General features: G+C 36.4%; 1 protein-coding gene across 4 annotated transcripts in view; it reads right to left on the bottom strand.

The window, feature by feature from the left end:
- Positions 1-12205: 12205 nt before the first annotated feature.
- Positions 12206-19877, bottom strand: part of CDC48C (cell division cycle 48C) — a 38634-nt gene continuing 30962 nt past the window's right edge. Inside the window, exons 4-11 of one of the 4 annotated variants that reach the window (XM_089807410.1) lie at positions 19560-19676; positions 18941-19045; positions 18626-18691; positions 15919-15983; positions 15616-15817; positions 15358-15504; positions 15075-15259; positions 12206-12539 (exon numbers count right to left, since the gene is read on the bottom strand). In XM_089807410.1, the coding sequence (XP_089663536.1) occupies positions 15200-15259; positions 15358-15504; positions 15616-15817; positions 15919-15983; positions 18626-18691; positions 18941-19045; positions 19560-19676 (762 nt within the window). In that variant the 3' untranslated portion in view covers positions 12206-12539; positions 15075-15199. Of the gene's footprint in view, positions 12540-13844; positions 14414-15074; positions 15260-15357; positions 15505-15615; positions 15818-15918; positions 15984-18625; positions 18692-18940; positions 19046-19559; positions 19677-19877 lie in introns of those variants that run through there. The other 3 variants (XM_089807409.1, XM_089807407.1, XM_089807408.1) reach the window with 3 other exon arrangements.

The following is a 19877-nucleotide window of genomic DNA, read 5'->3' as shown; positions in this document are numbered from 1 at the left end:
AGAACTAGTCAAAAGAAAAGGTTGTGATTTGCAAGAACCTAAGGAAGACAAAGAATCTAGGGTATTGCTTCATTCAGTGGTCAAACAAAAGAGACTACAATTGGAATGCAAAGCAAGTAGGCGTAAGAGTATAAATGCTTGAAGGGTGAACAAGGTATCAAAGTTGAAATGTGTGAAAACCAAGTAGAATGGAGGATTGAAACAAAGATATGTAATATGCAAGTGAGTTGTAATTTTTATCAGATCAAGCCTTAGTATTAATTTCTCATTGTATCAGTCTAGGGTAAATCCTTTGGATTAAGGTTGACCTAACAATCATTTGTAAATTTAATGGCACACGACAAGGGAGCGAGAGTCAGAGCGGTAATAGGAGAGATAAGAAATTTGAATTCTACTTCGAACCGTTTTGTCTAGGATGGAGCAAAGAAGGGCTCAGGTGCCTACCAGGAAGATAACTAGGGGAATAATGTTCCCTCTAGGAATGAGGGCTCATGGGAATCAAGGCAGGTCCCAGGGAAGGAGGCTTTGAAATCTGGTCGGACAATGTTGGGCTTGCAAACTGCTCGGGATGTCCTAGACTCGGGCTTGAAAGGACAATGGTCTTCTCTCTTTGGTATCAAGCCCATAGGTAATTGTTCCTTCCTAGAGATAAAATACATCTCAGACAAAGAAAAGGGAAATTATGTTAGAGAAATCCCTAATGATCTTGTAGATCATAACATTGCTTCTATGGCGTCCTCTTTGGTTGGCAAGTTCATAGGACCAAGGTTGAATATAGACATTGTGAGGACCCATCTAAGAATCAATAGGACCTGAAAGGGCATGTGGAGATTATGGCTATGGAAAAGGGTTTCCTCTCCTTTGAGTTCTCGTGCATGGAGGATCTCATGAGGATTCTGTGTGTTGGGTCCTGGTCCTTTGGATGTTCGACTCTAGCCTTGCAGAAATGGACTTCAAAGTTGGATCTCAATGACTATTTGTTCAAGCTCCTATTTGGGTTTTTCTACCTGAACTTTCAATGGAGTTTTGGTATGAGGATGATTTTGATGGAAAAGATAAATCATTTGGGGAGATCTTATCCATAGACCCTATCACAACGTCAAGGAGCTGATTAACATATGATAGGATATGTATTGGAGTCAATGAGGGAAGGGATATGCTAGACATGGTGTATATCCACTCTAAGATGGGTACCCATATCCAGAAGCTAGATTTTAAAAGTGTCCTCTTTGCTTGCTTTCATTGCAAGAAGGCTCGCCATGTAGCTAAGCTTTTCCCTAGGGTCTAGGAGGAAAAAGCCAAGAAATTAATTTAGGATAAAAATAAGGTCAAGTTAATAACAAAGGAAAAAATAAATAGCTCCAAAGAGGGAGAGAAGCTTGGAAACTGAAGGGAAAAAGAAACAATGTACCTACTCCAGAGCAATAGCAAGAGAGAATGGTGGTTGCTCCACCATTGGTTGTTGATGGAGTCCCAGGGGCAGAATCCACTGGAACCAAAAATAAGGTTTGCAAATCACAAATGGCTATGGCTAAGAAGCAATGATTAGATTATGAACTAGAAGATTTAGATAACATGTTGCAATCATGCCCTATGGGGGAAATCATCCAAGGGAATCTTTGAGGGATAGAAAGAAAAGACCCAAAAATAGAAGGGGAAATATCAAATGTCCCCAATTCCCATGACCTAGTTGAGAGTGGAGTTTGTAGTCTCAGCTAGGGAATTGCCTCTCCTGAGAAGATCTTAAGAGTGGTGGAATCAATTAGATCCTCTTCATCCGGTCAACTTACTTGAATGGAGACTCTATTTGTGAGTTATATTGATGAAAGTCAAGGGGAATGGACAACCATTTGAAAGAAAAAGAAGAGTTTTCCTTCTTCGATCTCCCCAGCTACAAATAGAAGTAGAGTGAAAGCTAATGTTGGAGCAAAACCCAAGATTCCTGGGAGAAACAGTCACAGTCAGAATAGGAAAGAGGAGACAAGAAGGAATCTAGCAGATAAGAGCCAAAAGACCATCCAAGAGGCCTGCTTATCAAAGAAGAAATGAAGGTCATATCCTGGATCATTTGTGGGCTAAATGGAGCCCACAAACAAGAGGTAATAAGAAATATGCTAAGGGACCATAGGTTGGATTTCATCCTTATTCAAGAAACCAAAATGAGAAAGGAGGCAGTGGAAAGAATCTCTTTCAATAGAAGTTTGGAGGGCTTTGCTACGAATTCAGATGGGGCAATGGGAGGTTTTCTTACTCTTTGTAGTTCTAATCTTTTCAAGTCTCATGTTTTGTATAGTGAAGATAACATTCTCCTCATTCAAGTTGAAAATATTAAAAATAAAGAATCATGGTATCTTTTGAATGTGTATGCTCCCAACACTAAGAATGGAAGAAGGAACTATTGGATTAAAATAAAGAATGTTTTATCTAGATTCCAAGTGGGAACTTGTATTATCATGGGGGACATCAACAACCCTTTAAGGGATGATGAAAAATAGGGGGCTTGGCTCCAAATCTAGATAGTAGGCAAGATCTTTCTAACTTTATCAATGTATTGGCTTTGCTAGGTGTTGATCTTCAAGGAGATCTTTTCACTTGGTCTAATAGGAGAATGGGTAGAGATTACATTCAAGTTCGATTGGATAGGGATCTTATTTCTTTAGACTAGGTGAATTCTAACTATTGCAATCTATCTTTAATGGCCCAGACAAGATTGGATCACTCTCCCATTTCTCTCACTTTGGACCCCATTGCTATCAAACATAACTTCCCCTTCAGATTTGAGAGAATGTGGACCTCCCACCTGGATATTTCTCTTCTTATCTTGGAGTGGTGGAATATCCACATAGAGGTTTTTTCCATGTTCAAGTTGGCTAAGAAGCTAAAAACATAAAGTTGAATATAAGACAGTAGAACAAGTCTGATTTTGGTAAAATATTTCACTCCAAAGCACAGATCTCAGAGGACCTCAGCATCATTCAAGATGTCATTCAGAAGGAGGGGTATAATGAAAAGAGGTTGGAGGAAGAAAAGTTTATTCTAACTGAGCTTCACTATGTTATTATTCAAGAGGAGGCCTACTAGAAATAGAGATCAAGGGTTGTCTAGTTAAAAGAGGGGGGCCAAAATATTGGGTTCTTCTACACCTCTACTTTAAAACACAAAGTTTATAACATAATCAACAAAATTAGACAAGGGGAAGTTGTTCTGGAAGAGGAAAATGAAATAGTAGATGAGGCCATATCTTTCTTCATTAATCTTCTTTCGAAAGATCCAAATCTGGTGGATCATGATCAGTTGGAAATCATTTCGAATATCTTGGCTCTGATCCAACCTGAGCAGAATGCTCTAATTGAGGCTATCCCTTCCCCTTTGGAAGTTGAGCAGGCTATATTTTTTATTGTAGCCAACAAGTCCCCGAGCCCAGATGGTTTCCCTTCTTTTTTCTTTCAAATGTTAGGTAATGTGGTCCACCAACATGTCACCAAAGTAGTGCAAGAGTTCTTTGGTGCCAAGAGTTTTCTCAAGGAGGTAAATGTCACTTTCCTTGTGCTTATTCCAAAAGTGGTTGGGTAGATTCTATGGACCAATTCAGACCTATCAACCTTTGTAACTCGTATTACAAGATTATTTCTAAAGTGTCAGCTTCAAGGATTACCAAGGTCCTCCCTTTCATAATATCACCTCAGCAATCTGGCTTTTTCCCAGGGTGATAAATCCTAGACTTAATTATGATTGTCCATGAAGTTATCCACTCTTTGGAAGAAGGTAAGAGAGAAGGTTTCCTCCTCAAGCTCGACATGTCAAAGGCTTATGGTCATTGGATGGTCCATTTTTCTCAAAGTTTTTAGTGCCTTTGGGTTTAATTCTAGAGTCATCAAATTTATTAACTAGTCGGTGACTACTACCTCTCTAGTTGTTTTGGTCAATGGCTCCCTCTTTGCTTTCTTCAAACCTTCTAGAGGGCTCAGGCAAGGAGATCGAATCTCGCCCATTCTTTTCATTATTTTGGTTGAATGTCTTGGAAGGATGATTTCTACTAATGGAAATTCTAGTGCTCTATCTAGCATCAAACCTTCTTCTGGTCCCCTGGTTTTCTCTCACAAACAATTTTTTGATGACACTATAATGGGAGGGAATGCCAAGGTTGGTGAAGCTAGGGTGGTGAAAAAGATCTTGAGCTCTTACTCTAAGGGCTCGAGGCATCTAATCAACTGGAACAAGAGCTCTATTTTCTTCATTAACACTTTGTTTGAGAGACAACGGAAGATTTCTACTATTATGGGTTGTGAATTGGGAAGCCTCCCTTCAATATATTTGGGTCTCTCCATGGGCCTTAAACCCCTTAATTCTTTCTAGAATAGCCTTATAGACAAGTTTAATAAGAAATTGGCTAGCTGGAAAGGAGTTGCTCTTAGCCAAGCTAGCAAGAATCTGTTGGTCAAATCTACTCTTCAAAATCTCCCAACTGATGCTCTGAGTCTCTATGGGATTCCCAGCAAGTATGCTTATCTTTTGGATAAGATCCAGCAGAATTTTCTTTGGTCAAGATCGGGAGACAACAACAGATCTCCCCTAGTGGCATGGGATAATGTGTGCCTCCCAAAACAAAATGGGGGGTTGGGTATATGGAAACTAAGACCTTTCAATAAAGCTCTCCAAGCTAAACAAATTTGGAGAATCTTTTCCAGCAAGGGGGACTGAAGGGACATCATGGAAGACAAATACCTTCGTAGACCTTCAATTAGACACTTTCTCTTTGGAGGGTCGATTCCCAATGGATCAAATATATGGAATGACATTCTAAGAGCTTGAGAGATGGCCAACCGTAGGGGAAAATGGAGTGTTGGTAATGGGAAGGACACTCTATACTAGCAAGATAACTGGCTGATCCAGGGGCCTCTTCTCAATACTCTTGATTATGAAAGATGGGCTTGTATTTTTATCCATAGGTATGGAAAATTTGTTAGTTATTACAGACAAGGCCAGGGTTGGAGGGATCTTTATTCAAATTATAGAGAGTCGACAACTAGTTTTTCTCTGTGTCATCTAAGTGTAATGAGCCGACAACTAGTTTTTCTCACAAAAATTTAACTTGCCTCAAAGCAATTATAACAACAACTAATGATCGCCCAAAAAATGTGTCACAAAGCCTCCTAATTATGATACCTCTGATTCGGCCCATGTCAAGCTTTCATTACTTTAAAAGTTTGATTGACAACATTAACTTACATAATTACACTATGTTTCCCGTCCTCTCCCGGATTCTCCCTATCTCTATTAAAGTTTTAGCAACCTCTAAAATCCCTTCACCAGTTGGCCATCTATGTGGTGTCCCTACTATACGCCTCATTTACCATCCTATCAGCAATCGAATTAGCCTCACAATAAACATGTAACACATACACACTCTCGAAGGTAAGTAAAATTTATTTTGTTTCCTCCATCATATTATTTATACTCCAAGACAAAGGGTTTTCACCCCTTAGACATTTAATGATATTATTTTAATCCCCCTCAAGCCCTAGGCTTTTCACCCCTACCTCTTTTGCCAACTTGGTTGTTTGGAGGGCAACACAAGCCTCCGCATAGTGATTAGTTTGGTGTCCTAGGGGGAAAGTAACCACCACTATACCATACCCATGACAATTTCTGATCACCCCTCCACTTCCTACAACTCCTAGTTTACCTTTGGCCACACCATCAAAATTGGCTTTATGCCAACCCTCCAGGGGTAAAGACTAGTGACATTCCTTTCTTCTTTTTTGAGTATCATTACTGCTTCCAATTTCACCTACAAACGAGTTAAATCCTTCATTAAGCATATAATTTTCCAAAAGGGCATTTTGAATTTTATCTGACACAATATTTGCAGGAAGGCTAGCATCCCTGAAGATAACTTAGATTGCTCATTACAGAGAGTCGTAGGGTGAAGCGGATTAGTGGAAGAGGAGATCGAAGGTGTGGGAGAAGCTAAGAGAAGGCAGCATCTCAACCTTCATTGAAAAAATTCATAGCTGGGATCCTAAGAAAATTGACCTTATGGTTAAGTCATGGAAAGATGGGAAGGTGAAGATAGATGGTATCAATTTCCAGGCCAATGAAGGGGTCATAGCGGAGGTCATTGACTCTCCTAATCAAGGCCTAAAATTCTATAGGGACAAGAAAATATTCCTGAATGTTGTGAAATACTTTGCTAATGATGCCAAGGAGATGAAGGATTTAGTGAAGACTGGTTCCTAATATGAATCTGCATCAATAAAGAAAGTTTGGAGGTTTGTCTTAAGGGTGATTATCTCTTACATAACACTTAAAACTAGGTATGACATGATTCATACCCACCATTTCGTTATCCTAAACCACTTGAGGTATGGAACGAAAATCTCCATCCCCTTCTACCTTTTATTCGCTGCAACTAAGAGTATTCGTGGGTTTTAAGAAGAAAGCATATGCCAACCTTGCCTTCCATGAGGGTTTGTTATTACTTATATATGAGCATTTTAAAGCTCAAACTCGTGGAAGAGTTGTAGCCCATAAGGCAGAGTCCTTAGAGAAAATGGAGAGCTCTTACCTCCCTTCTGATACAAAGGATAGTACAGGTCTGCATTCGGATGACGAAGAGGAGGTGATCAAAATTTTGAAGGGCATGGGAAGGAAGAAGAAGAAGTCTAGGAAAGGAACAGAGAGAAGGATAAAGCAAGAGGTCAACTCAGCAGAGGATTACAATGAAGAGGAAGAGAGGATGGAAATGGATGAGGAGGGCAATGTGAAAGAGGTGAACACCAATAAGGCTCAAGAAAGCAAGAAGGATGATAGCTCGGCCAAAAGGAGGAGGGGTGGAGAGAAGGAAGCAGAGAAGGCACATGGTAAGGGTAAGGAGACCAATCTTGAAGCTCAGGAAGAGAGTAAAGAAGAATATGGTTTGGCTAAAACCACTATTATTCTTGGCACTAAGGACAGGAAAACTGCATGGAGGAACTCTCAATCAAGCACAACAAAAATGGGTCTGGTAAGAGAGCATATCCACTCAAAGGTTTTGGAGGGAAGGGATGGAAAAATTCATTTGGAGTAACTCATCGACCCAGTTTTGGTGATTCTAAGCGATAACGCAAGCGAAATGGGGATGGACCTCCTAAACAATTTTGGCAATAGTATGGTGGACAATTTCTAGTTCACTAAATGGATTTTCCATGAAATTGAAGAGATTAAGTTCAGGATGCAGGGGCAGGAAAGGATGGAAGGGGGGACAGGAATGTTAGAATTAGCAAGCTGGATGCAAGGATTAATGAGATTGAAAAAAGAGTGGAAAGGATGGAGAGCTCTCTCCATAGCTCATCTAACCAAAGCCTCAACATAATCAAAGGATTAAATGATAATATCATTCAATTGCACTCAATAATGGAGGAAAGCAATAAGGGTAAGGAGGAAAAGGACAAAGAGGAAACCAAGGCTACAAATGAAGATGACTTCTTGTAGGTTGAGAGCCCAAGCAAAAGAAGGAGATCAGATAAGAGAAAGAGGGAAGAGGAGGTATCTTCGGATGATAGTCATTTGAAGACTAACAAGGCAAAGACCACAGGAGAGCTGGAGCTCAAGAATGCAGAGTTGGTCAAAGAAATGGTGGCCTGATTGGTGCTCCTAGTTTTTTGTCAATACCCTGGATTTTGGTTGTTTTTATTTTGTTTAGTTATGGTGGCTAGGTATGGCTTGTTGTTTTTTGTTGCTTTATTGCTAGCTCTGGACTTTTAGTAGTATTTTCATGTTAGTTGGTGGGTTTCAAGAACCTCTGTTAAAAACTTGTTTTACTTAATAAAAAACAATCATTTGTAAATCCTTTAACCGGGTGACAATCTAAGTGAATGGTCTAAAGTCCTCTAACAAGGCTCACTCCTAACAAAGTGATTGAAATCCTCTAACCAGGTAACATTTAACAGTGTGTATTGTAACCTTTAACAGGGTTGGCCTTTCACATCGCATCAGTTCAGAAGAGTGAGAATTAGTAGCATGTTATTGGTGAATTTTTCTAAATTGGGTTTCCATGTAAAATCCTTGTGTCAAATGTGTTATTATATATGTTATGTTTCATGTTTACATTTCTGCAAAGTTGTTTTGACCTAGGACAATAACCTACAAAGTTTAAGATTTGTATGATCTAATGGATGCATGCATAATAAGGTTTTATGGATATGGGTCTACTAAGCATTGAAAAGTTTTATTTGTACATCTGAACCTTGGATAACTGATTTATCATGCTACCTCGCCTCTTGGGTTCCTCTACAAGGCTTCAAATCTTGCTTGTATGGTTGCATTCTCCCTTCTACTGTGTCTTAACTTTGTTTCCCTTGTTGCATCATGTTCCCTACAGTCTCTTACCTTGTCATCTCTCCTTCCCAAGCTTCCCTCAACTCTTAAACTCTCTAACAACTTGGATATACTTCTAAGGCATCATTAAGACCTCTCAACCCTCAAAGGACCTACTTGTTGCACTTTGACACCAATTTGATGTAGAGGAAGGTGGTAGACAATTTAACTATCCAACTCAACAAAATTGATCTTCAAGATTGAGACACCAAGGAAGCAATCTCTACTAACTCATCTTGTTAATTTGGAAACAAGACTTTCTAACTCTAGGAACATCTAAGAACAATCATTTACAACTCATAAACATCTGTAACAAATCCCAAAAGCACTAGTCATTAAAATTGTTACATCCTCAACACAAATTGGCTTAGTGGCAAGTAGTCATGATCAAAGGCAAATTCTATCATACCTTTTGATACAAAAGGGATGATGTTTAAGATACCCATTTCAGAGTTATATAACATATATAGAAATAAGGTGTATTATTTTGTGACATTTGGCCCATAAGTTGACTGGTAACTAGATTCTAGGGCTAATTAGGCCTGGTTTTCAATCTAGAACAATGAAATAGTCCTTCATACTTTTAAAAATAAAATAATAAACATGGTTAGTTCAGTGGAGTTGTAGATAAGATCTTCCAATCTGTATGAAGATCCAACGATTCAAATGGAAGTTATGGTGTTTTTCTCAAAATTGGGTACCCTGGTTACAAATTCAAACAACTTTTAGTAAACAAGTCATAACTTTTACAATACTCAATGAAAAGACACCAAACCAAATGAAAATGAAAGGAGATTCATCCAACTATCAAACAAAACCAATATCAAGACTGTACTATTCCACTACCAATCTCTAGTTCAACCAACCTCTAGTTCAACCATACAAGGTCCTTTTAAAGCATTTTACAATAAGTTTCAATAGTTACTAAACAACCAACTTCCTCATAACATTTCATGAGATGACCCTTCAAACTTCTACTTTAGCATTATTGTGCATTATAACTTATTTTTAAGTTTGCATTACAACTTGACCCATTTGTAAGAAAAACAAAAGTTATAATGTATTCTCTCGACATGATATCCACTATGACCACTCACGTGAGTGGATGAGCAACTAGGGCTTTCACCTCAAATTTCTCGTCATAGAGAAAAATAAATTATAAGAGCTTTCACCTCAAAGTTCTCCCTCTCAAAGAAAAATGCATTACAAGGGCTTTCACCTCAAATTCCTACCTCTCAAAGAGAGATTCATTATTAGAACACAATATTAAGAACAAGTGAATGTTCAGACTCCTTGGCAAAGGCTCCCTCTCAGCAGAGACAACCTTCTTACAACTTTGATAATCACAATACATCACACTTGGCTCCAATATTCAACCAAACAATAAGCTATCAAAGCCACATTGCTTCTCAAGCTTGATCCTTTGTAAAGGACTTGACACTCTTCGTCTACTACTCAAGCTCCCTCTAAATCTTCAAGCACTTGCATTAATCTCTTGAACTCCTTGTTCAATATTGTTTGCAGTGTTTTCTTTAGAGGAACGATTTTCAGTATACACCACTCAAACTTACCATGCTAAAGTATAGGAATATCCTTCCTTATCATATCCCAAACTACCCTATTCTAATGAAGTTTGCAAAGCTAACAATGTCACATAGAAAATGATTGTGCAATGCAATTCTCTACAGTTGAAGAGTTAAGACTTCAGAATCGGGCATTGCAACAATGCAGCCCACTTTGCTGACTTTTTCACTTCTTCACATAACTCCCCCTAGTCCCTTGCCTCAAAGATTTCAAAGAAATTATCTAGAAGTGGACTCTCCTCTATTGATATTAGAACATTAATGCTATCAACCCATCCCTTATATTCTTGGAATTTAACTCCCTCTAAATAGCATTTCCTCTTTTTAGAGGTAGTTAATCACAATGAAAGGTTCTATGATGTTTAATGTCTTCATTTTTCTCAATTTCCTTGTTGATGCAAACTCTTCATCCAAGGTTGACCCAACCTTGTTATGTGTCATCAACTTAGACTCATGGCTACAAGCTAAGTCTTCATGTATGTTCACTTCTCCAGCTGTCATGATTTCCATGTTGGATGTTCAATCTCTTGCTCCTTTGAATTCCTTATGCAAGTTTAGATAATTAATCCATCATCCTTTTGTTCCTCAAACTATCCTACATTTTGGAGAGATTAATAAAAAAATCAAAGTCAATCTACCCTAAAGAGAAAGTACATATCAATGCTAAAAGAATACATAAAAGTATTATTCTAAAGTAAAAACTACATAAAAGATTCATGAGCATTATTCAAGAGTATGAAATGCTCATCTCTTTATTAACTATTTTCTATAATTCCATATGAATAACATATATGTATAGTTTACCACCATCGAGAGAAGTGGACATCGATGCTTACCAATGGACAAATTTCCTCAATTAGTAGTGTAAGTCGGTTTCTCATGAATTAAGGTCCATCCATTGGAACTAGATTATTGGGTGGTAGAAATTTCTACTCTATAATAGTGCGGTGCACTCGACAATGGAGGTAGCTTATTGAAATTGATGAGATCCATCCTTTCAACAACCAATCAACCATTCCTTGTTTGAGTTCCCACTTCCCCACCTTATAGCCAATCCAACCCCCCTTTCATAATTCTATACCCATCCCCCGGTGGTAGGGATAGTACTAAACTAAAGGGCCTTTATTCTTGAGAAATCATATCATAACTTACTTTATTTGCGATATGAATATCCCATGCATTGCATTATTAAACCAAGTGTGTCCAATCCAATATCCCGATGGTATACTTACCTGCCTGTCGTTAGTTATAGGTGCGGACAGATTGGACCTTGGCGATATTCCCCATCCCACTGCTTGGAACTAGCTAACTAAAATTCCAATCATGCAAATCAGACACAATTATAAGACCATAACTTTACTATTGTATTTAAATCAACATCACAAAATCAGAATAAGTAATTGGTCTTGAAAGAATCTATATAAACCTTCTCAAGGACTATTGAAATCTAATGCAGATTCAACAAAGAAAATTTTCACATCGAGTTATAGAATTCCAATTGCTTAGAAATGTTAAAAAAATGATCAACTAGTAGCATTTACCCAAAAAAAAAAAAAGTTTTATTAGGCTCAAACATAATACTTCCTTATAGCCACAATTTCAATGCTCAGCACATGATAATAATATGACACCTAATTGTTAAAGGGAAAAGAAAATTCTTGAGAATTATAAAACCCTCTAAATTATCACCAGAATCTAGTCTTGATAATCAATCTTTGGCAAAGCGACCATACTTGTCACACCTGAAACATTGAATCATAGAGAGATCCTTCTTTGGCTTAGATCTTGAAATGAATCTCCATCCCCGTTTCTCTTGAAATTTAATTTTCTCCATTCACTTGCTTTTCTTTTAGATGTATAAGCAACAAGAATATGACCACCTCCATGATGAAATTTTCAAATATTCCCTGTCGCGTCTAATTTCAATTCCTCGTTAATACAATCAACTCTTAGATTATCAAATTTAGGCAATTCATCTCTTCCACTAATGTCTTGAATAAAAGACACCCAAGAACGAGGGAGATCATTCATGGTCAACATAACCAAGTTTGTCTTCAATTGAATCTCTAATTGCATTAAGTTGACCTTTCAATATTGTAATCTCTATGAAGGAGATAATTGATTCTCCTCTAGCCAATTTTATATGGAGTTGACGTCTCAAGATCAGAGCTATGCCAATATTGTTTAATTCATACAAGCTTTGAAGACTTAAACACATTTTTTTAGTTGAATTCAACTTGGATATAATAAGCACAAGATGATCCTTTATAGAATCAATCAAAATCTTCCTTGCCATGATATTATTCATCCTCCATTGAACGTTCTCAATGTCATCGAAAGGTTCAACTACATCAAACTTTACGTAGTAGTGCCATTTCATAAGCTAACCTCAACAAAAGGTCTCATTAATGATAACATCTCCAAAATAATACATGGCAAATTGATATCCTGAGGATAGACCTCAACAGTTCCAACCTTAACGTTAGAAAATCATTATATTAAAATGTGACCAAAGATTGAAAGATGATGAGATACCCAATCCCAACACTAGTAGGAAGGCCTTGTGTTACACAATTAGTGTCGCTCATGAACAAATTCCTACAATAGCCACAAAAGAAATAGTTACTCAAGGCCTTTTGTATTCCAACAATTACACTAAAATAAAGCTCTTCCACATATAAAGGTCAACATAAAGAAAAGGCATTGAAATGAATATTGACTATTGTAACAATTACAACAAGAGACCATCCATATGCCAACAATGAAGAAGTTCTCCAACAATAGAAAACAAATAGAAAGGCAGTAGTAAAGAATGGTCATCATAGTCACTCGAACACAATGTTGACGCATTTATCGCTTGTAAGAAGTATACCTTCTCCAACTACAACCTTCAATAGGATTGTGCAATGTACACATCGAGTTGAGCCTCTGTTGAGCTAACCACCCTTTGGTAGGATGGAAAAAGTGCCTAGACTAAACTCCTATCTTGAGATAGCAGATGCAAAGATGTTTGATGGCTTATGAGACATGGATTACAGAAATGAATTATTTTATCATATATTCATAATTTATGTCCATAGTCTATTATATCAAATGGTTTAGTTTGTCAATTATTAAGTGTAAATGAAATTGTTACTTGATGTATTATTATATGATTTACTTGATATTAGACTAGTAGTTCATCATCTGTTGATGTAAATGATCAAGAATTATTTATGCTTTTATGAATGATGGTTTTCAACTATCTAGTGGTCATCTCTTCTATGTTTATGAAAACATGTATTTGTTATTCTATTCGACAAGTTAATCAAACGTTGTACCTTTCTTATGAAGTGAATGGGTAATTATTTATAAATTTGATGAATGCGCACTTGACTAAATCAATCGGCTTTTTGTGATAATGGTTATGTGCCACATGATTTAGAAAAATGCTATCTTTACATCTTCTCATTGTTGCAATAAATAAAGGAGCAAACAAAACTACAGCCAATACACTCAATGCACAATTTGACAGACATTTAGTTAAAAAGTGCATTCGGTGATGCAAGATTGGTTGGACCCTATGGTGCTCTATCCTCAATAAGTACACAAAATCATATCACCCAAAGAATTTTAAAAGCAATCTAGTATTCATTATACATATATATGCTCCATAAAATATGGAGAGATAGGAAACAAGTTCTCTCTCAATAATTGATGTTCAATTTTGAAAATGGGTAAACTCATTTTTATTCCCGGTACATTAGGAAGAGACCTTTTTGAGAGACTTTATTAAACTTAAACCAATTTCCTAGGCATTAAAGGAATAAAAGACCCAAACTCATCCTAACAATAAAAAATATCTTAATAGAGTTCCTTGACTTGTCTATTTTTGCCTCCAAGCTACTTGTTTTATTAAAGATATTTGAATCAACTGTGAGATAATGGCATTACTCAGCGAATGAACACTCATAATCACATGCCCTGCAGGTTCTGCCATTTGTAGCAGACTACTAACACTTCAACGTCAATTCATACATGCATCTCTGCATGAACACTCGTAAGAAACAAAAGCATGGTAAATGAAGCTTCCACTAGTCAGAAGAACAAGCAGAAAAAAGAGCAAGGGTTGACTTAACAAAAAGACCTCTAAAACTCCAATAGCTGCCATGCAAAGGAGAGAAAACGAAACAAGCACACCACAAAATTTTGCAGGATCCTCAACATAAGGTTCCATATGTCTGTCTTTCTACCTCTAATTATTTACAAGAGCTCAACTGCCGACTTGTCTAGCCATATTTTCCATATCAACATTATATTCTGAGGCATAGAAAAAATCATGTAGATCAACTCTGTCACTTTCTGATTGGATACAATGTATAAATTCACGATACAATCTTCAATGATTGCTTTCATTACTGTTGAATGTGTGCAGCACCTTGAAAAGAATTTAACACGCTTGACCTCTCATGCTCCAAAACCTTGAACGGCAACTGTTCAGAAAAAAAGGTAAGTCTACAACCATAAATAAAAATCTGTCAAACAAGGCAGAAACATAATTGGCAACGAATGCATAGCGCTACAACATCATGAAAATCAATATTGTTATGATAGATTGCAGATAATGGAAAGCATAAATAAGATTTCACATTCAAGTTTCAGATTTCAGATAATGGAAAGCATAAAAAAGATTTCACACCCAAGTTTCCGATTTCAGATAATGGAAATCAAAAACACGATTTCGCACTCTAGTTTCAGATTTCAGATAATCACACTATAAACATATTTGATATATCTGAAATTATATAACATTTAAACAGGATCAGAAGTCTTTATAAAGTGATTTCGTGGAGCACCTTATGAGTAATTAGGGAGCAAGTCCAATAAAGAAAGTGGATGCTTGCATTCCAATTGTATTTTATTGAGTACTATAAATGCATGAATTCAAAAAAAATGTTTTGGGTAAGGATTTGGATGCAAATGTATTTCCAACAGAATCACAATGTCAGAGAATCGCTGCTTTAATCATTGTTGGAATTCAAAAAGTACTAAACACTTGGTTAAAAAAATACATTGCAGCAAAAAATATACACAACCAACAAGAAAATGTGGCTAAAAAAGTAGATCATACAAAACAAACACAAAGTAGCTCACCTAAGAACAAATACAAAGTTGCTCACCTACTTGCTCTCGTTGAAGGATGCCACTATATTAGCCACTGAAATAAATTTCCGAAATATTTAATTGACATATTTTCCAAAGCTTGTAGAACATTTGCTCTAGTACTTTCCAGTTGGCCCCGAGAATTTTTGAAAGACTTGTTCGTAATACTGCCGTTGCTGCTTACAAAGGACAAATAGATTACTGGTTAATATTTTTAATTAAGCCTTACTGATACTATTAAAATCAAAGAAGCGATTCTAGAATCATAAATTACCACTTTAGACACAGAAGGCACAACTCTCTTGAATGCTTGCTCAAAGTGTGATGAATTAACCACCAAAGCGGACTTCCTAACATCTGAATCAGCTTCCACTACTGTTGCAATCCTCTCTTGCAATGCACACATGCAAGCTTCATTAACCTAAAAACAAAAAGAAGCATTGTCATACTACCAGAAGCATACACACTATCATAATAGTACTACAAATCAAGGAATAGAATATATTGTGTGGCCAACACCCATAAAACTCACAAGAGCAGCAAGATCAGCACCACTGAAGTTCTCACAAGACTGACTATGGCCAATGTAATTAAGGTCAACCTCTGCAGAAAGTGGTCGCTTTCGAGCAAGTGTCTTTAGTATTGAAACTCTACCCTCTGCATCTGGTATTGGAACATAAAGTAGTTTTCCAAATCGTCCTGGCCGTAAAACAGCTGGATCCATTACTTCTGGACTGCAATTAGTAGATAAGAAAAAAAAAAGTGACAGCTTAATGCCTAAAAACCATAGTAACTCATCATATTGAAAGAATATATTTGCATTACTGATATGTACCGATTTGTCGCTCCAATTACAAAAACACCCTTGCGCTTTTCTGATCCATCCATCTCTATAAGAAGCTGTATTTCAGCCAATAAGAGAAAAAAACAGCAACATAACTAATCCTGCAAATAGCTAAAACAATACTAAAATAGAATTCTCCAATTGGAAAATCCAGCATTTGAAATTTTTAATATTATCAGAATCACTTTGTCTGGTTACAATAAATGGCTAGAAGAATTCTATGGTACATAGGCCTGTAAAATGAGAGTAGTGTTACACTATTATTTTTATAGATTGGTTTCACCCAGTAGCGTTAGTAGAAAACTTTTTTTGCTTTTGCCAATTTGAACAAAGCTAAAACAGAAATGCCAAAAGAAATCCTAACTACATAGTTAACTAATTTATGTCAAATTGATTTTGCATTTTAGAAACTTCATAGCAATCCACAGAAAAGGTTCCCGCTGAAAGGTTGTATCAATAGTTCATTTTCTTCTTCAAGGAGAAAAGGAACTCAAGCTGTTCAATACAGACCAAAGAAAGGCTAGAAGATGGGGTGGACTGCAGTCAAGAACTCAAGCTGTTCAGAGGATACAGTCCAAATAGAAGCTAGAAGCTGGGGTGGACTGCAGTCAAGACACAATCCCAACATATAAATTTAGTTGCCAATTCAGGTCCGTATGGGTATGGGTATGGGTATGGGTACGGGTACGGGTATGCAGGTACAGCAAAACTCTTCTTCCCTTGGGTACAGGTTCAGGTTCATCTGTACACACACACATATACATGTTGAAACATCAAAGTTATAAATATAAGAAAAGAGTCACAATGAAATCCATAATTGCCAATAAAATTAGTTTTATAATTAAATTAGTTGTATTACTGGTATAGTTTCAGATTTCATGCACAACAAATTGACATCATTCTGAACATGATCAACAAACATAACTAGGGGCTGGCTGTTACAAACAGTGATGTACTCAGATCTACAAATAAACAAATCAATCCCTGACCTTCAAATGAATTGAAATAGATTTCTGTTTGCTACTGTCATAGAATAAGGGCATTATATCAACCTATCTAAAGCTGATAAAAGACTATGCTGATGAACAAATCAGAGATACATACTAAACTGACCTATCAACGTCAGGTACTTCCTGGGTGCCTGGGTTTGCTGTGGGCCCTCAGAAGAACCAGTACATGAACTGTACCAATATCAGGACCCAGGCCTAAATAGCAGAAACCGGTAACTGAGCTTATAAAGAAAAAAGCAAAACACCTCATCACCATGTTGTGTGCCTAACTCGAAACAAGTATGAGATGGTTTGTTGGAGTCTGACATGCATTTTAAAACAAAAGACGATGACTGGAAAACCTGAAAATAAAATTCTAACACATTCTACCCAGAAGTCTTCTATAATTATCCATCTCATGCATTTGTGTTGGATCACCAAGTGAGACCCGAAATATTTATGGAAAAAATTCTATCACAATCTATGCAGAAGAAATCTCTAATAAATCTGTTCCAAAGCAAAGACTAAACAAAGGAAACCTGCTGGAGCCCGATGCCATTTCATAACCATAAACAAAGCCCAATAAGCTTGTGAAAATGACAGGTGTTAAAACTTGCATGTACCAAAAATGTTGAAAACATTTCTTTGAATAAAAGCAAAAAATCAAATTTTCATAAGGGAGGAAATTTGGGAAAGAAAGTTTAACAACAATTTTGATTTTTTTAATGGCAAGGAATCATATGGTCAGCCCTTGTTGGAAAATATGTCACAATGTCCATCTCTAGCACTACAATAACATAGCTGTCTCAAAAACTCCAGGCTTTTGGAATAGGCATTTTCCCATGGAAAAATGCTTTTCTAATGCTAATTTTATTGCTTTTTATGTGTTCATTTGCTTTAGCTTGTTTTCTGAGTGTTTTTTCTAGATTATATTTAGCACTTCTTTACTCTAAATTATAATTTAATTGTCTTTTTATTTCTATTAATAGATGTTTATTTATAGATTCTTTAAAATGATTTTGGAATTGCGTGTTTTTATATTGTGAAGAAAAATAATGAAATGCCAAGTATTTGACAACAATTGGGAAAAAAAAATAGCGGTCACAAGCCAAATTGACCAATCTACAAGGTCAGAGTTCAAAGGGAAAAAACAAAAGCAATCTTGCAAACCCCAGGCTTAGAGTCCAAAAACAAAAGCCAAAAGCAATCTTGCAGACCACAAATTACAGGACAGTTTCATACCACTTGTCACATACCTACATGCACATACATGATAAATATGTAATATTTACATACTTTAATATAAAATTAGAACAGTGTGGTGTTTATGAATGAATAGAGTAATAAGTTACCTACACGTAGATCAAGGAGCATGTTTGATAAGACGTGTCCCATAAAGGAGCAAACTCACATTTCTTGGTAGCAATTATTAATAATATAAATTTATATAATTTAAATTAATTAGTAATTAAATTGAAAGTTTAAACATATCTAAAAGAATGACTAGAGGTGTCAACAATCAGAATCATTTAATGAAGAACGTATTTATAAAGAAATCCTAAAGGTGAAGAGCAGGACAAGACAAGCCATCTTGGAGTAATTTTGTTTTGCTAACAAAAGCAAGAATTCTACTTTGAAGTACAAATCTAAAAGCCTAAAGTCAAAACCTCAATTAAGAAAACTACTATATTTTAAGCTTAACAGCATACCTGATTCAATAGACGCTCTACAACCCAGCCACCATCTTTTCCCCTTTTTGTAGTCAAGGCATCAATCTACATGCAAAAACAGCAAATATATTCAATTATTACCATGAGCTCCAGCTTTTCTTCAAGCCAAGTACAAAACACAAATTTGCTTAGGCAGATTAAGAATATGAAAGCATAACACAGCTGGAAATTGTGAGTTTAAAAAAATATAAAAGATGTTCTTTTATAATAAAAGCCTTGGAGATAAATAACAATAGAAATAATTTCAGTTGCCAACATGCCTATAGATTGATAAACAAGCTTTTAGCTAGGTACCTCATCAAAGAAAAGTATGCAAGGTGAGCAAGTACGTGCACGAGTAAAAATTGTCCGGATTGCAAGTTCACTCTCTCCAACATATTTGTTTAGAAGCTCTGGACCCTGCAAGATACAAAAAAGAGTACACTCATAAAGAAAAATTACGAGTAATTGTTAAATATTTGCAGATCATATGTATATTAAATGCCACCCAATGCCCTGCCCTTTGCCAGCCTATGGTTCTTTACCTAATGAATAAGCAATCTGATCATGATTACAAATAATCACACAAATAACTTTGAAAAGAGGAATCTAGTAAAGGGACTTGTATTTCATCAGTCTTCTGAGGCCATGGATATTGTAAAGGCAGATGATCACTCTCTTAAAGTTTATGTCCTCTTGTCTTTATGTTATTCTTTAAGATGCCTAGCATGGGTTCCATAAAATGATGGTTCATATCTTGGTGGGACAGGATGGGGGGGAGGGGGGGGGAGGGCTTGTATGGGCCCAAGACTTCTATATCTAGTCTTTCTCGACTCTACTGCTAGATTTGATATGCGTACATACATTGCATGGACTTTAGACCTTTATCTCAATAGAAAAATTATACAAGTTATGCAAGGAAATGAGAGAAAACCTTGATGTGTATAAAGTTAGCCCCAGCTTCATTGGCTACAGCTTTTGCAACCAAAGTTTTTCCACAACCAGGTGGTCCATAAAGCAAAAATCCATTATCCAGATCCATTCCAAGTGCCTACAATTTATTATAAGCAATAAAATTTAAATAGTTATCATTTCTCTCTAGCACACGCTAAAAACATACAAGCAAATATGGCAAAATTATTGAGTTGTATTTACAAAACGCAATAATATATGCCAACTTGTGCTTGTATTATTGATCATTCCAGCTGTATCCAAATCTAAATACATTTTCTTGCACTTGAGCAAGTTTCTT

This window comes from Cupressus sempervirens, chromosome 10 (assembly GCF_028749045.1).
Source record: "Cupressus sempervirens isolate cs-2001-9-10 chromosome 10, ASM2874904v1, whole genome shotgun sequence".
NCBI classification, from domain to species: Eukaryota; Viridiplantae; Streptophyta; class Pinopsida; order Cupressales; family Cupressaceae; genus Cupressus; species Cupressus sempervirens.
This window is presented reverse-complemented; position numbering and strand designations above follow the sequence as displayed.